Here is a 19,164-nt window from a genome sequence, read left to right on the forward strand (position 1 = left end):
GTGTGCGAAGGTCGCACTCAGCCTGCTTGCCCTCCTCCCCCTGCCCGCACAGGCAGCGCTGAGCACTGCTGCTCGCGTTCCACGCTGGGTGGGCCTTAATTGGACCGCCCGTGTAAAATTGCGGTGCGGAGCCGATCGCAGGCAGTAGTCGGCCTCCTGACCGCCCCCGCCGAGGCCGCACGCTAAGGGCAAAATCCTGCCCAAGTTTGCTTCTCCAGTTATCAAGAATGAACAATTTTACAATTAAGTAGTTTTTTTTAATTCTTTCATGGGATGTAGGTGTTGCTGACATTTATTGCCCCTCCCTATTTGCCCTTGAGAAGATGGTGGTGAGTTGCCCTCTTAAACCACTGCAGTCCATGTAGTGTAGGTACACCCACAGTGCTGTTCGGGAGGAAGTTCCAGGATTTGACCCAGCAACAATGAAGGAACGGTGATGCAATTTCAAGTCAGGATGGTGTGTGGCTTGGAGGGGAACTTGCAGGTGGTGGTGTTCCCATGCATCTGCTGCCCTTGTTCTTTGAAGTGGTAGAGGTTGCAGGTTTGGAAGGTGTTGGCTAAGGAGCCTTGGTGAGTTGCTGTAGCACATCTTGTAGATGGTACACACTGCCACTGTGCGTCAGTGGTGGAGGGAGTGGATGTTGAAAGTGGATGGAGTGCCAATCAAGTGGTCTGCTTTGTCTTGGATGGTGTTGAGCTTCTTGAGTGTTGTTGGAGCTGCATTCATCCAGGCAAATAGAAAGTATTTCATCACACTCCTGATTTGTACCTTGTGGATGGTGGATAGGCTTTGGAAAGTCAGGAGGTGAGTTACTCTCTGCAGAATTCTCAGCCTCTGACCTGCGCTTGTAGCCACATCATTTATATGGCTGGTCCAGTTTCTGGACAATGGTAACTCTGAGAATGTTGATGGGGGCATTCAGCGATGGTAATGCCACTGAATGTCAAGGGGTGATGGTTGGATTCTCTCTTGTTGGAGATGGTCATTGCCTGGCACTTGTGTGGTACGAATGTTACTTGCCACTTAACAGCCCAAGCTTGAAGGTTGTCCAGGTCTTGCTGCATATGGGCACTGACTGGCTCAGTATCTGAGGAGGCGTGAATGGTGTTGAACATTGCGCAATCATCGGCAAACATCCCCACTTCTGACCTTATGAGGGAGGAAAGGTCATTGATGGTTAGGCCTAGGACACTACCCTAAGGAACTCCTGCAATGATGTCCTGGACTGAGATGATTGACCTTCAACAACCACAACCATCTTCTTTTGTGCTAGGTATGACTCCAACCAGTGAAGCATTTCCCCCTGATTCCCATTGACTTCAGTTTTGCTAGGGCTCCTTGATGCCACACTTGGTCAAATGCTGCCTTGATGTCAAGGGCAGTCACTCTCACCTCACCTCGAGTTCAGTTCTTTTGTCCACGTTTGAACCAAGGCTGTAACGAGGTAAGGAGCTGAGTGGCCCTGGCAGTACGCAAACTGAATATCAATGGGCAGGTTGTTGCTGAGTAACTACAACAAATAAAATGGTCCCAGTACAAAAACAGTTTATGAAGTATCCTACAATTGTGTACAAAAGTGTACAACAATTACTTCAATATTTTAAAGTATATATTTGTCAAAGTACCTGATTTAACATTGTTAGAGATAAAGTGAATTATTCACATGCACTGTAAGATCAAGGTTTAACCCGCTCGCCTTATTCTCTATCATTGTAACATAACATCTGAGCCTCCGAGGAAACAGAAGAATACGAATAATATTTACAAATGGTTCATAATAGGTGCAACATTATCACAATCATAAATTATATATTCTTCTAATTTCTACTAATCTGTATCAAAGTTTAGGGTAGGTAAATTAGGGATTAACTGTAGCTCCATTGGGATTGCAAGAATAAATTCTGATATATGAATATAGAAATTCAGACCAGAAGGTCATCCTTACTTTAAGTCACTGTCGCTAACTTGATTTAATTGAAAATCCATATGTTAACCATTCTCAATGCAGTATAACATGGGTTTTTATACTATGAAAATATCATTACTGTGAGCCAGATATGGAGGTATTCACTGGATTTTTGATACTCCCATAAAAGTATTTTGTTTACTGTTTGCAATAATGCTCTTGTATGGCATCTTGGGACAGTTTACTACATTCAAGGCACTATATAAATGCAAGCTGTTGTTGTTGATTTGAACTGTGAATATATCCAGGTATCAGTGTTCCAGGATGTCTCCTTTATTTCTGACTTCTACAGAGAAGTTTATGGACTTGTAACAACAGCTTGGACTTTTTTCCCTTGGACCTGACAGAATCTTGCTTCTTTCACCACAGTAGCCAAAATTATATGTTTTTCACCATGATGCTGCCAAGTTAACAATATCAGCATGTCATACAAAAATATATTTTAAAGGAATTTAAAATTAAGGGATCTTCACCTACCCTTTCCTCTATCAGTTTACATTATGCTGCATTTACAATCTTTGATCTCAGCTATATTTATACTGTTTATGACTTAATGGCAATGAAAATATACAGCCATGCTCTGCCAACAGGGTGCTGACCTCTGCCTATAATCCTACCAAGATATTTGGAATCAGGAAGAATTCACTTTCCTGTGCCCTGAATAATATGGGCATATCTTGGACACCTGCAAAAGGAGGAGCTGGGAGTTGGGACAAGGGGTGTTTGTTAGCTGCTGTTAGCCTGCCAATGTCACTGATCATTTGACTATCCACATAGGTCCCACTTAGAACTGGGATGGGGTGGGGGGGCGGTGAGAAGATTACTTCTGCTGGGACCAAGGCCTGGACCCCCAGATGAGCCCCCTTTCTAGCACTGAAGCTCTTCTTATGCCACTGAGCCAAGCTACATGCTGAATCTAAGTCTGAGGGTCTGCACCTGTAGCCACCAATGAAAAGTAGCAGCCTGAACTGAGGTTCAGCACATCTGGGTCCTGAGGCCTCCCCTTCTACCAAACTTCCAACTGGCTTATGATGAAACTGGGCCCATTAAGTTTTGGGGCCCAGCTCTCAAGAATTGGTCAAGCACCATCAAAGACTTGCAACGGATTTTCCAGCCCCGTCGTTGCGGGAGCAGGCCAGCCAAAAGTCCACTGACTTTTAGCGGGATCATAAAATCCCCGGTGGCAGGCAGGGTAGGAAAACCTCAGCTTGACGCTCCACAAGTACACTCAGAGATGACTGGCTTTGGTCAATACCTACAAATGGTAAAATCTGCACCTAACCCCAGGTGAAAAGACAGGCATGTTGCTGTCTAGTTACTTATTATAGTCTTAATATTACAATGCTTTCAAAATGTTTGTGACTGATGTCCTCATGTAAGGACTTCTTAACTCCTGTCCTAAAGTAAGATCTAATATTACCAGAACTTTCTAGTCTAACTGTTAATACGTAGTAGCTGAATGGTTCTTTATGAATCTGTCTGATGTAGGCTATGTACAGGTTGTTTTGCTTTAAAAGGTAAATTGGGCATTTTAATCAACTATATCTACAATTGGAAGAAGTATTTCCTTGGCTCAGATGATACATACATACTTTACTATGATTCAGAGAAGAGGCAAAGATCCTTAAAAAACTAATGTCAGTAAAATAAAACACAACTGAAACAAAACTTCATTATAACTGATCTTCTTGTACAGGTCAAACATTACTTTGTACAGAAAACTACGCTGCAATTTGTGCACATAAATGCATTAAATGCTGATCAACATTAAAAATAAAACTGCAAGTTGCACTCTCTCCAGAGCTATGTTTCAGGGTATATGGGCAGAACTTTACGGCCCCGTTTTGGTGGGGACAGGGCCGTAAGATGCAGCGGGCCGTTATAAATCCCACTGAACGTAAAATCCCGCTGTCGTAAAATTCTGCCCTATAAATTCGCAGAGATCATGGAACTAAAGACAGTTTAAGTGCTTAACAAACAAATAGCAAAGATGTGGTACTCTTCATTGTAAGATATATCACGTTCATTATTTGTATGTGTAAAATGCAATTGTTTATCCAATTTATATTTGACCCGCTGTCAGAAATAAAATTGATTGTTTTAACATGTGGCCACTGGAAAATTTAGGAACAAAAATTATTGAATGATTAATAGCATTAGTAAAATGTCATGTTAAAGATAGCTATTGTTGCTACTGCTATTTTGATCGGTGAAATATAATTTGATGTATTTTAATTTTTAATTTACTTTAATTATTCCCTACATAAAAAACTCTGAAGATGATGTAACTTGCAAACTAATTAAAATTCCTGATTGTTTACTTCTAAAGCTATAAAATCGTTGCCTACTAATACTATTCCATACTCTCTATAGACAGCACAAATTAACTCCTTAAGTGTTTCTACCCCAGAGACTCATTAAATATTAATTGAGCCTGCTGAAGAGTACCTCAGAAGAAGTTAGGCTGCTCAAAATTACTTTCAAATGTTAGAAATAATCTAATGATGTTGTCCTACTACATTAAGATGTAGAATACAATAGTTCACCTGGATCCTTTTGATTGTCTATATGAAAGAGAGAGCAACAAGGAGAGAAAGGGAGAAAAACAAGACAAATATGCACGATTAATGAGCAAGTGAACCAAAAGCTACACCCTAGATGTGTGGCACCAATGACTTGCAAAGAGTTTGCCCAATGCCTCCAACTCCCCTCAACAGAATGGATGCTACTATTAAGGCCTTCCACGCAAAGGGCAATACTGGTGCACCACACAGATGGATAGTCAGCAATTAAGATTCTGAGATGAAGGCAAGCAATGGACTCAAGATAGAAGTGAATCACTGAATCCTAAAATGTAAAAAATCAGATGATCCATCAGCAGCTTGAAATTGAGAAAAGATTAAGGTATGTAAAAAGAACATGTATGTATATGATTACATTTGTTTAATTAGTCACAGACAAGACAGACTAAGGTTAAATTATCCACAAAGATCTCAAAGAATGCCTTTATCCACAGTGATAAACAGCTCATTTCTCACGGCCAGTTCCGTGATATTGGCTAGATATGCGAGTCCTGGCTTTGTATAGTGTACCAATGACAAGTGCTTACAACTCAGGAATACACAGAAGCAAAGTAAAAATGCATTCAAGTCACAGACAATAACAATAACTTAAAAATTTACAGATATTTTGAGTTCATCACAAACAATGGGCCATGTGTAAAAACCTGGTGTAGATCAAAAGCTGGACTTCAAACATTCGAGATCACAAACAGAAGCAACAGACAAGGAGGCTGAGGGAGGAAAAATGCAAGAGTGGGATTGGTCAGGGACTGGCTTTGACTGGCGTTAAAATCATGTCAACAGAAAGAGCGAGAGACAGTGTGGAAAGGATGTGGTAAGTACTCACGAATGGTTAAATCCATCACTTGAGAGGCCAAGCAGAAGACAGGATGCTCATACATTTCTCTGTTTTTCCCTATAAAAGAGGATTTGGGCATGCAAGAAGCTTAGGTCAGAAGTAAAGAGATCATAGGTCAGAGGAAAATTATATTAGGTCAGAAAGAATAAAAAGCTTTGGCGTTGTTTGGGATATTCATTGGACAGTAGAAAAAGATATTTGAATTTGTAGATAATTCAGGTTTAACCATTCAGCATGCTCATGAGTCACAAAAGAAGCTGTGACTATGATTTTTGACAAATCTCTTCAGATTTTGTAATCTGTTAATGATAAAACATAATGAATAAAGGAAAACAGAATTTTGTTGATTTAGGCTACAAGATACTAAATGCAAATGCTTTTAGTATCTACACCACTCTCAGGTATTTCTTCATAGGCATAGTCGTAAGCACTTTCCCAACTGATTGATACTTCTACAGTTAGGCCATCATAGTACTATTAAGATGCTTTTTGATTTTAATTGATTACATCATAAACCATGTTGTCAAAAGGATACCATCTATAGCCAATTCAGCTTTGAATAAAATCCTTGCGTGTTAATAATGAAACAACAGGGAATGGAACATACTGGCCTATTTTAAAATTTCAGGCAGTGTATTTGAGCTATTTTCAATAAAGTACAAAATGGACTATGCCCATGTAAGGAAGCCTGGTACATGCAGTTGGTGAATGCTGGGTTGCTGAGACCACAATCCCTGCATGCTGGCCACTAAGTACTTCTACGGCCACTTTTTTAGGATATAAAAAAGTGACTAAGTCAATAAACAAGAAAGGAGAGAAGCAGAAAAGAACAGGTAGTGCGGAATGAATTACTTCTCTGAACAAAGAGCTGGAAAAAAAAGTGTTTGGTTGCTTCATAGTATTCCCAGACCTAAAAGTCACAGTGCAAAAGAGGGTACATTAACGGAACCAGAAAGAATTGAGGCACAAAAAGGATAATCAAAGACTATGGGATCTACACTGGAATTGAATGCATTTTTACTTACACATACCGATCTTGTGCTCAAGCTTACTAGAAATGCACTCAGCTCTGTCTAAACTTGCAGAGAACTGCAGATCTCACCAGCTAAGTAAGAATCTAACATTTTCAAACAATAAAAAGATGTTAGTTTGTTTACATTATTCCACAACTTTATGTTACTGACAAAACTATAAGAAATATAATTTTGAACCTCAACATATCAAAAATAAATTAAACTCCAAATCCTCCAACTATTTTTCAAAGTGTTGTTACAAAATGTCTTTAGTGCCCAATTCTTAACTCAAACATTTATGCTCTTTGCTGCCTAACTACTTCTGATAAATGAAAACTTTCCCTTTAGTACACAATTAACTTTGTGACAACAACCAGATGAAAAAATACTGTTACCTTACAAAATATACAAAGTGCCTGGCACCTTTAAGCACCTCTTCACACACTTCTACTCTTCAAAAATTAGAAGTTTCCATAAAGGCACGATTATGGCTGGGTGGCATTTGATGGATCATTCTACAGGTCTTAACACTAAGAGATATTATAGTTTGATTCTTATCTTGGTGTCAGGTCTATTTAACTTGCAGAAATGTCTTACTCATATCAGCCACAAGAAACTAGTGATTCACCTGTAGAAACTATTGACCTGTAATGGTGTAAGCAAGGGAGTGAGGATAGATTGGTCAAACATTAAAAGCAATTTGAAGCATGTCAATTATTAAAAAAATTTGTAAACCAAAAAGAAAATGTATCAGTACATAAGGGCTATAGTCAGCAAGATCAATTACCACTTTCATATCTTGCTTTGAAAGTAAAAAAATTAGACCCTCCCCATCTTCACATCAACATTATATAAATTCACAAAATCCTGTTGAACAGAAGGTTAAAAATCAGTAAATATAACAACCATAAACAAATCATGAACCTGACTTCAACAGACACGCTGCTAAATTATCATTGTACAGATAGTACTTATTAGACAGATTTGAATTAGAAAACACAAATCAATCCTTCCTTTTTTTTAAGAGATTCTCTCTTTCATATCTTTTGAAGGTGACTTTCTGTTTTAAATTATTTAGACTGAATTTCCACGAAGTACTCCAGCACGTTTGATGTCATTTCAGTGGAATTACAAAAATCCTGGAAAAACAGTGTAAATAGTGTAATTTTGTGTGTGTGTGTGTGTGTGTGTGTGTGTGGGGAGGCGGGGGGGGGCACAGCTCCTGCACCGAAGATACAGCAGAAAAGTGGGAGGACACATATTGAAATTCACTGCCTTTGCATTTAATTCTCTTTTACACTATTCAGGTGCTGAAATGACCATGGATGGGAGGTTGGGTTATCCTGTCCCAGGCTTCCAGCAAAAAGCTCTTTTATGTGGGTCCCGAACATGATACGTGATTGTGGCCTGTGGATGCCTTCCTGTCCTATTATTATTCCGTTTTTGAGATTGTGCCTTTCTCTTGGCCTGACAACAACATAACTGAAATCAGGAACTCAGCAAGTATTGGAAGACAAACCTGTGCTTCTTCAGTGTGTGGGACTGTGCATTAATGCTCCATAGAACCATAGAAATTTACAGCATAGAAGGAGGCCATTCGGCCCATCTTGTCCATGCCAGCCCGAGGACACCCAGGTGCCCTTTCTAATCCCACCTTCCTGCACCCGGCTCATAGCCCATAATATATCCAATACAGTGCAACACCATAATAAGATCTCCCATATTTCTGACATTTTTGGACATGTGTGTAAGTGACAGTAGATCCAATGTTAATATTCTGTCTTACCTCACCACACAGCACAATATAAACAATAGCCCTTTGGAACTCTTTCAAATTCCAGTGAAGGTGCAGAAAAAGTTTACTTTCTTTTCATAAGTGCTGGTGATAGTAAAATGTTGTTTAGGCTGTACTCAAGATTTCTGTTTTTGTTGCATAATATATCTGTTAATGAAGGTCACTTTTTTTTTAGAGATTCCCAAATCTAAACTAATGAATTATGACAAATCAGATTACTGCCAGGATTCATAATTCTAGCGATACTGTGGTTTGAGTTTGTATATACATTGTGTGTTGAAACACTGCACTTTAAATTTATCATTGATTCTTAAGTTTTTCAACAAAAAAGAAACTTATTTCCGATGTAGTCTGCTATGATTACCTGACACTATTAATAATAGTCAGATCAGATCTGCAATGCACAGCTCATAAATCTTTTAGCGCTAACTATAAGTCACTAAAAAGTGTATAATTTGCTTATAAGATATCCAAATTTTATTTTCAGGACTATATACATTTAAAAATACAACATTTCTGAATAAACACTCATTTACATATGGATTTTTCTGAATAATCTGTCCCCAAGTACTTCATTCAGTGAACAGCATTCATAAGAAATTACTCTGTTACTTACCTTCAATTTTGGCATACTCAGAAAGTCTTGTGTAGTTCACTAGAGCAGCTTTCTCCAGGCATTTCCGAATGACAACTTTAACCTCTTCTTGAGGAACTGGAGTTACTATATCCTTCATCAGCACCTTTGCAATTATAGAAATGACAGTACATTATATATATGTCCTGAATTATGGAAATGGAAACTCTTTATGACTTGTCCCGTGTGACTTTTCCTGACACCTGGTGAAGTTGGAGTGGACAGCAATCAATGTCTCTCCTAAAGATTGGGCCTGACAATATCTGCAGTATTTAGGAGGAATTCTTAGGGGTATTGGATAATTATACTTTAACCATACACATTAACCATAACTTACTCCTGATAATGTGAAATTCAAACAGTAAAATATTAACTACTCACCCTCTCCAGGAGAGACAGGGTAGCCTTTAATGCACCCTCAGGTCGTCCAAAAGGAAAGCAGTACCTGTTAGCAAGACAGATTTTATTAATTACTTACCAACAGGATATTTTAAAATGTTCATCCTGGGTAACCTGGTAGACCACAAAAAGCACAGTTCACTGAATAACCCCAGCCTTCTTATTAGTGTAGATTAAAAGAACGGTAACTTACTCTGCATTACAATACTTACGCATCCATGTGGTGTCTGGACCAAGGCTCTAATGAGGTCAGGAGCTGAGTGGTCCTGGCGGAACCCAAATTGAGCATCGGTAAGCAGGTTTTTAGCTAAGTGCCACTTGATAACACTGTCAACAACACTTTCCATCACTTTGCTGATGATTAATTCGCGGAATTAAAGAAAAGGTAGCTGAATGCTCAGCCTCCATTTTTTCACCCATTGAATTGTGTTTTTTAAAATTCACTCCTGGGTTGTGAGTTTCGCTGGCAAAGCCAGCATTCGTTATCCATCCCTAATTGCCTTAAAGAAGGTGGTGCTGCCTTCTTGAACTGCTGGAGTCCACGTGGTGTAGGTCCACCTGCAGTGCTGTTAGGAAGGGAGTTCCAGGTTTTAGACCCAGTGACAATGAAGGAATGGTAATATAGTCTCAAGTTCAGATAGTGTGTGGCTTGCAGGGGAACTTGCAGGTGGTGTTGTTTCCATGCATCTGGTGGTCTTGTCCTTCTAGGTGTTAGAGGTCGCTGGTTTGGAAGGTGCTGTCGCAGGAGGTTTAGTGAGTTGCTGCAGTGCATCTTGTAGATGGTACACACTACTGCCACTGTGCTGTTGAAGCTGTACAAGCAAATGAAGAGTATTCCAACACACTCCTGACTTGTACCTTGCAGATGGTGGACAGGCTTTGAGGAGTTAGGTGGTGAGTTACTTGCCATAGATTTTCCAGCCTCTGACCTGCACTTGTAGCCACAGTATTTACGTGGCTGGTTAAGTTTCTGATCAATGGTAACCCCCAGGATGTTGATGGTGGGGGGTTCGGTAAAGGTAATGGGGTTGGAATGTTTAGGGGAGGTGGTTAGATTCATTCTTGTTGGAGATGGCCATTGTCCGGCACTTGCATGGTGGGAATGTTACTTGCTGCTTATCAACCCAAGCCTGAATGTTGTCCAGGTTTTGCTGCGTAAGGGCACAGACTGCTTCAGGATCTAAGAAATTGTGAATGGAACTGAACAATGTGTAATCATCAGCAAACATCCCTACTTCTGGCCTTAAGATGGATGGAAAGTCATTGATGAAACAGCTGAAGATGGTTGGGCCTACACACTACCTTGAAGAACTCCTGCGGTGATGTCCTGGGGCTGAGATGATTGTCCTCCAACAACCACAGCCATCTTGCTTTGTGCAAGGTATGATTCCAACCAGTGGGGAGTTTCCCTCTGATTCCTATTGACTCCAGTTTTGCTAGGGCTCCTTGATGCTACATTCGGTCAAATGCTGCCTTGATGTTAAGTGCAGTCACTCTCAACTCACCTCTGGAATTCAGCTCTTTTGTCCATGTCTGGACCAAGGCTCTAATGAGGTCAGGAACTGAGTGGCCCTGGTGGAACCCAAATTGAGCATCGGTAAGCAGGTTTTTAGCTGAGTAAGTGCCACTTGATAACACTGTCAACAACACTTTCCATCAGTTTACTGAGGATTGAGTATAGACTGATAGGGCAGTAATTGACCAGATGAGATTTGTCGTGCTTTTTTGTGGACAAGACATTCTTGTGTAATTTTCCACATTGTCTGTAAATGCCAGCATTGCAGTTGTACTGGAACAACTTGGGTCTGGGAACAGCAAGTACTGCAGTGCAAGTTTTTGGTACTACAGCCAGGATGTTGTTAGGGTCATTAGCCTTTGCTGTATCCTGTGCCTTCAGCCATTTCTTGATATCACCTAGAGTGAATTGAGTTAGCTGAAGACTGGCATCCCAGATGTTGAGGAGCTCAGGAGTAGACTGAAATGGATCATCCACTCAGCACTTCTGGCTGAAGATTGTTGCAAATGTTTCAGCCTTTTCATTTGCATGGGCGTTTAAGGCTCCCACATCATTGAGAATGGGGACATTTGTGGAGTCTCTTCTTCCGGTTTGTTGTTTAATTGAACATCACCATTCATGATTAGATGTGACAGGATTGCAGAGCTTTGACCTGATCACTTTCAACTAAAGTCCTGTGCCTGTGATGAACAGGTGCGAGTATCCTGGGGTAAATTTCTGGGCAAGTTCAGGGGTTCAAGCCCAAATCTACAATGGTGAGGTCAGCGTTGGAGGCAGCCATGCAGGGTTCTGAGAAGTGTGCCTCTGCTCACCCGAAGTTTGAAATTGCCGGGTAAGTACTGCATATGTGTGCGGGCCAGGACCTCCTCCGGGTCCTGAAGCACAGCAGCAGCAAATGTCTGAAAGTTCACTGCTCATTCCATCAGAAGATCTGGGCCATTAAGTTATCTTTTGCTGTACTCAGCACTAAAATAACACAATCTTGTATTATTTGCAAAAAGTAGAAAGTGCATCAACTAGCTAGACATTCTATCTGTTTGTATTCACCTAAAGTGAGTAATCTGATTCTCAAGTAGTATGCGCAGTCTCTCCTTGATCTCCTCAAAACATTCTTTTTCTTCCACTGTTACAGTTCCTATTCCATCAGGCCTGGAAAGAGAGAAAATAACATTTAGCTTTGTTCTTTCATAATTCTACTCTCAACCGGAAACCCGCCAACTAATATTCACTCATTTCTACCGTTGCACCATTCACTTGGTACCTAAAACATATCCACTTAAGGCTGTGGTATAAATAGTATATACTTCTATGCTTTTGTACTGGAGTTCTCCAGCAATCCAGGAAAGCTAAATTTCATTTGGAAGGTCTGCTTTTAATCACTTACTGAATTATTTTACAACAGATTAACAAATTATAATTAAATAATAATTGGTTTTATTTTTGCCATTAAATACAGTTATATTATGAGGCAGAAATACTGCTCAAAATCTTACTGGTTAAAAGGCAAATAAATCATTTTACTTTGTTATGGTTCTATAAGGTTTGGTGCATGGGTCCTTTGGGGCTATGAAACAAAGTTACAGGCTAGAAATTGTTTTAATGTTATCCTGGCTATTAAAAAGACTCTGGTGCAGATTTTCCCTCCAAGCAGGCTTTGGGCATCTAGCAGGTGAGACGTAGCAGCAAGCCACTAGCAGTCATGACACGAGACCTGGGATGCATCTAGAGAATCAAGAGCCCTGGAGCAGCCCACCTGCCAGGCCCAGCTGACATCTGGCTGAAAAGGGAAGGGGGATCAGCAGTAATGCCCAGACAGCCTTTGTGGGGCTTGGAGAAACTCCTCTCTTCCTGGCCCCACAAAAATATAGAGTGACTTACCTTATGTCTCCTCTTTAGCCCAGGCTCCAACTGATATAGGCTGGAGTTACAAGGGAGCATGCTCCACCCGGCGCAGTCCAGAACTGGCATCAGAATCCAAGTGACATCAAATGATCTCAATTTAAATATTCCAATTAGCTTGGCACCCTCTTGAAGTGGTTGTCCCATCACCTACTTCAATGACCCCAGCAGAACAGCAATGGTCACCGCAGAACAGTAACAGGGCAATATGCTACTATGATTCATTTTCAGGCCACCAACACCCTGGTTGTGCAGGGCGGGAGACTTGTAAGTATGGTCCATTTTCTGATGAGAAAAGCATGCTGACATGAAATTGCCTATATTTTTTAAACTGATAGTAGCATTCCTTCCCAGTTTGATACCTTAAAATATCAACCTTGCTTCAGAGACTAACCTGCAACCACACTACTGGAACCTTCTCATCTAGTATAATAGCACTAAAATAAGTAATTTAAGCATGCTTGCATATTGTGAACATAAAATAAAGGATTTACGTTTTTAAAAGTGTGTATTTCATCTTCATTGAACTAAAAGAAGCTACAAGTTAAAAAAAGATTTTCATTCTTTTGGATTTTAAGGATGGCAAACTATGTTTTTTTTAAAAAACTTGCACTTCACAATTCAAATATCTTTGTGTTAAATACTTAGTGCCACTTTTTGACCTCTTCTACTTAGTAAGCAGGGAACATATCATTAAAACGACAAGAAGGTTGCTTTTCCCAGGCTATTTCCCATATGGCTTAAGTTTTGGATGAAGTGTGTTTTATAAAAGAGAACAAATTCAGTCCTGCACAAATAAGCATTTCCTTATTATTTCACAACTTCAGGTTAAACAATATGGATAGTTCCTGAATATTTACACCAGCCAATAATCCATAATAAGAGGGAAAGAGGCCGACCTAATCCTTTCACGAAAGGAAGCAACAGCCCAGACAAACAACATTACCAGGTTCTTCAGTCAAAAGCAAAGTAGAGGGATTTGTATTTTGCTATCCAGTCCACACTAGCTCAGTCTCCCTTTCTGTAGTGTGAGTAGACTGTGAATAGAATAAACAGTCCTTTTCCATAGGCCTCCTTCAGTGTACACTTTAAGCTGTGCAAATCCCCAGCACCAGCCTGTTTGGCAACACAAAAGCATGATAAAGGATTACAGAACCTCTAATAAACCTCCTGTCAGGGGTTAATTGGTCAGCTTTATTTCTCTTTATTTGCAAGCATCATTGTGACCTTAGGCTCAGAAATTACCATCTATACTGCAGTGCTGCAGTGACCAATAAGCTAGAAAGCTGTTAATATGGCAAATCATCCCACATGAAATTCTATTCTAGAGCTTGGAAAGCAAATTCTTTTTGTGCTTATTTTGGTGAAGCTTATTGTTACAAGCTACACCTTTTCTTTTAAGTAAAAAAAAATAGTATGGATATAATATTATAAATATGCCTTATAATTTCAGGACCTTTTCAACAATGTACAGGTTTGGCTAAACAATCCAAAAAAAACATGTTGGATTAAAGACTTAAGTCCAAATATGTGCCCCTTCTACTGCTAAGAGTGCTATGTGCTGCAATTCTTTTTTATTCAAATATAGAATAATGAGATCTTAAAACATTAAGCTAAGCCCTTGGCTTGAGATTTGAGATTCTCACCTGCTAATAAAGTGCTAATTATTCAAGCATTACTAAGATATTAATGAAAATGGGCATAAATCACAAAAAAAGGAATCAATATTTGTACACTGACAAGCTAAACTTTGTCTAGTACATTTTGCTTTAATATTACAGTAGGATGGAAACTCCTCCCAGCTTATTCAGTTGCAGAACATTTGGGTACCTGAGCTAAAAGCCGTGTTGAACATGTAAAATGACATTTATTATATTGTTCACAAAATGGGCTGGATTTCCTTCCTGAAACATTTAAGCTAATACCATCTCAGTACATTTAAGAGGTTAATAAAGGTTAATAAAGTGGTTAATAAAGTAAAACATAAATATATTGAAATATTAAACTAGATTCCTTTTTTACATTCTATTTGCTTCCAATAATTGTAGAAATCCAAGCCTTAATTCAAAGCAGATGCTAACAGCTGGCTATTATGTGGCAAAACTCATGATGGAAACCGAGCATTTGACCACAAGAGTAGTACAATCCACAGGTCAATTGTAGCCATTTTTGGAGTGGTTTCGATGTCTCGGAGGGCCTGCCAACTGAAACCCATCATGGCCACTAGGATTTCCTTTCTCAAACAGCTGCGGACTATATTACATCTGACATGATGTGCGTCTTTCGACTCTACCTTTCAAAACTTCGGCAAACCATTTTCTCACTGTCGTTCACAAAGATGACATTTTCGGCAGTGTGATAGGAAAGATGTCATGTTGGTTGCTTTTCAAGTCTTTGTCACAGTGGTTAGCACCAGTTCTGTCAGCTTCACTCTCCTCACAGTCTCCTATCTCGGGCCATGTCACAAATAATAAAATTTCCAATGTTTTTTGTCAAAATTTACAAATAATCAAGCCCCCGCTATACTACTTTTTATAGCTTTCATGGCTTAGTGGATCTTTCTTACAAAATGAGGAGAAAATAAGAAAAAGAATTTTTAACATTTTGCACATGCAGAATTATAATTGGTTTGATTATATGAAAATCTGACTTAACGATAAGAATGAAGTCTGAATTTTAAAAGCTAAAGTAGCACAATAGCAAAACAATACACTATATCTATTAGAGCTATTGTCAATATTTATTTATTCATATACAGGGAGAAAAACAGATCTCAAATTGTCTTACAGTGGAATTTACTACAAAAATGTTTCTGCAAAGTTGCTTTAAATGGAGTTATGAAATATTACTTTTTAAAACATTAATTCCATCGTTTGACAGATCTTTTCATAATAGTCTCAGTGTTTGATGATTTTATCATTAACTATTTCTTTTGAATTTTCTAAAATATCTTTCCCAAAAAAGTATGCATGGAAATCTTTTGCATCATTTAGGCCAAACAATTTTCATATGTCTTCTAAGGTTTTCAAATAATAACATGCATGTTTTGTAGAGAAACCTTTGTTACTTTCTACATTGACATTGATCAAATAGCAAGACCATTTCAGTGTACTGGAACCTAGGACACCAGCTAGTTAGTTTCTTCTTGGTGACAGCTTGTCATTCTGTCAGTCTTGACCTTCAGGCTGTCCTGTAACATCTGAATCACATTCGCTCTGTACTATCTGACTGACTGCAAGCTACTGTTGTCTCACTGTCTGACCCAATAATAACACAATACAAACAGACAACTTACTGCAACTCCGTCACATGAAAAAATAATGTTTATCTCTAGCACATATTAAAATCTACATGCAGTTAAACCTACATTTGACCCTGTTTATTTCAATATAAATGGCTACATTTTTATTTCAACTGAAGCCACCAAATGCTTGAAGAACAACTTTTTGCTTTCTGAGCTGTGTTCTAATGATCACAGAGGACTTGAATAAATCTCATTATAAAAATTAGCGTTTCTTTTGATTTTAAGTATGCCTACCAAATGCTACCTGCCATTTACTTTTGTGAATCTCTATGCGCTCAGGTGCACATAACCATGGATACTCAGGTAAAGCAGCAATATGATTAAATAATACTGGTTAAAGGCTAACATTCAGACATTACTTTATTTTATTTCTAGTGCCTACAAATCTTTCTTCAAATATTAACATCCATATTTTTAGTATTTTACGTCTATGTTTCTGCTAATGTGGACTTCTAATTTTTTATGATGCATTTATGCAAAGGATTTCTTGTGAAACAGTGACATGTGAACCTGGCATGTTGATCCTTCTAAGCTAGCCTTGGACGTGGGTTCAGTTACAAGACATTTTCTTTATCCTCAGTAGGTATTTTTCAAGAGCACCTTTTATATAACGCAACGTATAAAATGCTTACAGTGATATTAAACATATGCAAAACTGAATAATGAGGGTGTCAAATACCAGCTTGGGTGGTTTAGAGACTCAGGGAATTAGTATACCAATATGCTAAGTTGGGGTATGCTTTGCATTTGTAATTCTTTATATAGCAATTCTGAGATATCAACTGTCAAAGCTAGACACAGTGCAAAAATGAAGCATCTACCCACAAGGAGAATCAGAGATTGGAGGTCAAGTGAATTAGCAAAATAATCACACACCTCCTTAAGGCCAGCTACAGAACAAGATTAACAGAGATCTTGGAAAAGATCTCTTGGTCAGGAAATGATATATATTACAGTAAGGGGGAGGAGGAAATCAAAGAATGGAAATAATGAAAGAAATCAATATGGAGGGGAAAGAAAATGTACACACAGAGACCTGTTGCCATTTCTGCTCACATTAGCTACTATCATTGCTATGTAAAATGTGCAGTTTTCTCTCACTTAACACCACCTTTAACTGCACAAAATGGCACTTACCTTTTTGGCTCAGGTTTTGGTTGCGCCTTGGAATCCTTTCTAGAACCTTTTCTGGACTCCTTTCTGTCCTTTTTTAGGTCACCCTCTGGCTCATTTGCTTTGGGATTGAGTGATTTATCCCCCTCACCATCTACACTTGGCTGTGAGACAAGTAATTCTGCCACTTTCACACTTTAAATGATAGTTGGTTTGTAGAAAGGCGGAAACAGAACCAAGGAAGCGTGAAAGAAATAAAGAAAAATCAAAGTACAACAAACTAAAGAAAACATGGAAAAGGAATAATGAATAAATGAGTGAAAAACAGGAGCCAACAAAATCACTTCTAAAACAAGAGCTACACCTGTAAAAAAATTCAATTAAAATGAAATAAATATCTCCTGCCGAATCATCCAGCATATCACTAAGTGTTAGTTTACGTGAAGTGTTGAGTAAATCCAAATGGAATTTAACTATGGTTAAATAAAGATGGTGACTTCTTAAGTTATTCCACTAAAACAACATTTATCTATCATGTTGGAGTGCGTACTAATTCTTATAAATTGCAGCATGTGAGAGATCCCCTACTTCAAATTCTTATAATACACTCACTCACTTTTCCAGAACCGCTTCATCCAATTCAGGGTCGTGGGGAGTCAGAGCCTATCTCGACAGGCAATGGGCGCTAGGCAGGGTACACCCAGGACAGGGCGCCAGTCTATCGCAGGGCACACACTCACTGAGGGGCAATTTACCATAGCCAATCCACCTAACCAGCAAGTCTTTGGATGGTGGAAGGAAACCAGAACACCCGGAGGAAACCCACACAGACACAAGGAGAATGTGCATACCCCACACAGACAGACATCCAAGGTCAGGATTGAACCCGGGTTCCTGGAGCTGTGAGGGAGCAGCGCTAACCATTGCCCCACCATGCCGCCCTCTTAAATACTCTTCCTACTAATGAACATTTTCTATTGTACTGTGCAGCCTACACGAACATATATTTTTACACTTCAATAAAACATCAGAGTTATCTGCATACTTGCCTTTAAAATGCTCTATGGTGATATGTATTGCTTAGTTTTCAGATGCGAAGTTGTTTATGGGATTTGTTCCTGCCTTATGACCATTTCATACTTTAAGTGAATCTTCTTCCATTTGATCTGGATGGTGTCACCTCCATCTAATACTTTAAACACCACGGATATATGTCTGATAAATGTTTTGCTTGGAAATAAAACAAAGGCAGAGTAGGGTATTGGTGTGCCAGTGCTATGTTATGTGTCAGTGTTAAATGGAAAATATGGGCACGACCATTGAATGGTAAAGAGCTTCTTGTGTTCTCAGAAAGTCATTTTCTCCTCATCTTACCATGACAAATATTGGATTACAAATGTTCATCTCTTTTGCATAAAACCAATACAAACCCCACTGTGTTGTTCATCACAATGACTTTGGTCTCTTAAATTACACTGTAATTGAACTCTACCTGTTGCCATGAACATGTGAAGCGCAGAAGGCAAAGCTGTAGTGAAGCAGGGTTGGGTCAATCATTGCTCCATTTTCTGCCCTTTCAAGCAAATCATTGAGGTAGCAGAGATGTCTGTGACAGCCTCTAGTGCCATAACGTGCACAATATTCATCCAGCACGAATACCTGGCCAGGGCTAAACCAGCCCTGTGGAACAGAAAATTGAAATCCCTCAAAAGTTTGGTAACAGATTTGATCTTGTTAATGACTCTTTGGAACATCATTTATATTACAGTAGACATGTGAATCAATAATTAGTAAATTGCCATTTGAAGTATCATTCCTACATTAGAAAACAGAAAGTGTTATGAACAGAAGCATTTATAAAAGTTTATAGTAAAATTAAGTCGCTATGCCGCAAGCAAAATGGAACACCTTTTGGGGCAATTTTGTGTTCATCAACGTGAGGGATTTGTTGCTCGGAATGGAACAATTTATCACTTTGAGCATCAAGCACTGTAAGCTCTATTATGGCAATGCCATTTCTAAGATAAGAGTCCTTTTGCTGTACTTTGAGATTGCCAAATAAGTACAAACTTGTGACTAATTGTGAGCAACTCTGTTCTGTGGC

The 19,164-nt window shown here is 39.1% G+C and overlaps 1 protein-coding gene across 6 annotated transcripts in view; it reads right to left on the reverse strand.

Moving 5' to 3' along the window:
- cadpsa (Ca2+-dependent activator protein for secretion a) overlaps positions 1–19,164 on the reverse strand; it is a 580,082-nt gene that overhangs the window by 153,206 nt on the left and 407,712 nt on the right. For 4 of the 6 annotated variants that reach the window (XM_078543641.1, XM_078543639.1, XM_078543638.1 and 1 more), the window contains exons 13-17: positions 18,553–18,740; positions 11,792–11,893; positions 9,211–9,274; positions 8,812–8,935; positions 4,514–4,531 (exon numbers count right to left, since the gene is read on the reverse strand). In XM_078543641.1, the coding sequence (XP_078399767.1) occupies positions 4,514–4,531; positions 8,812–8,935; positions 9,211–9,274; positions 11,792–11,893; positions 18,553–18,740 (496 nt within the window). The remainder of the gene's footprint in view (positions 1–4,513; positions 4,532–8,811; positions 8,936–9,210; positions 9,275–11,791; positions 11,894–18,552; positions 18,741–19,164) is intronic. The other 2 variants (XM_078543642.1, XM_078543640.1) reach the window with 1 other exon arrangement.

This window comes from Cetorhinus maximus, chromosome 6 (genome assembly GCF_964194155.1).
Source record: "Cetorhinus maximus chromosome 6, sCetMax3.hap1.1, whole genome shotgun sequence".
Classification (NCBI taxonomy): domain Eukaryota; kingdom Metazoa; phylum Chordata; class Chondrichthyes; order Lamniformes; family Cetorhinidae; genus Cetorhinus; species Cetorhinus maximus.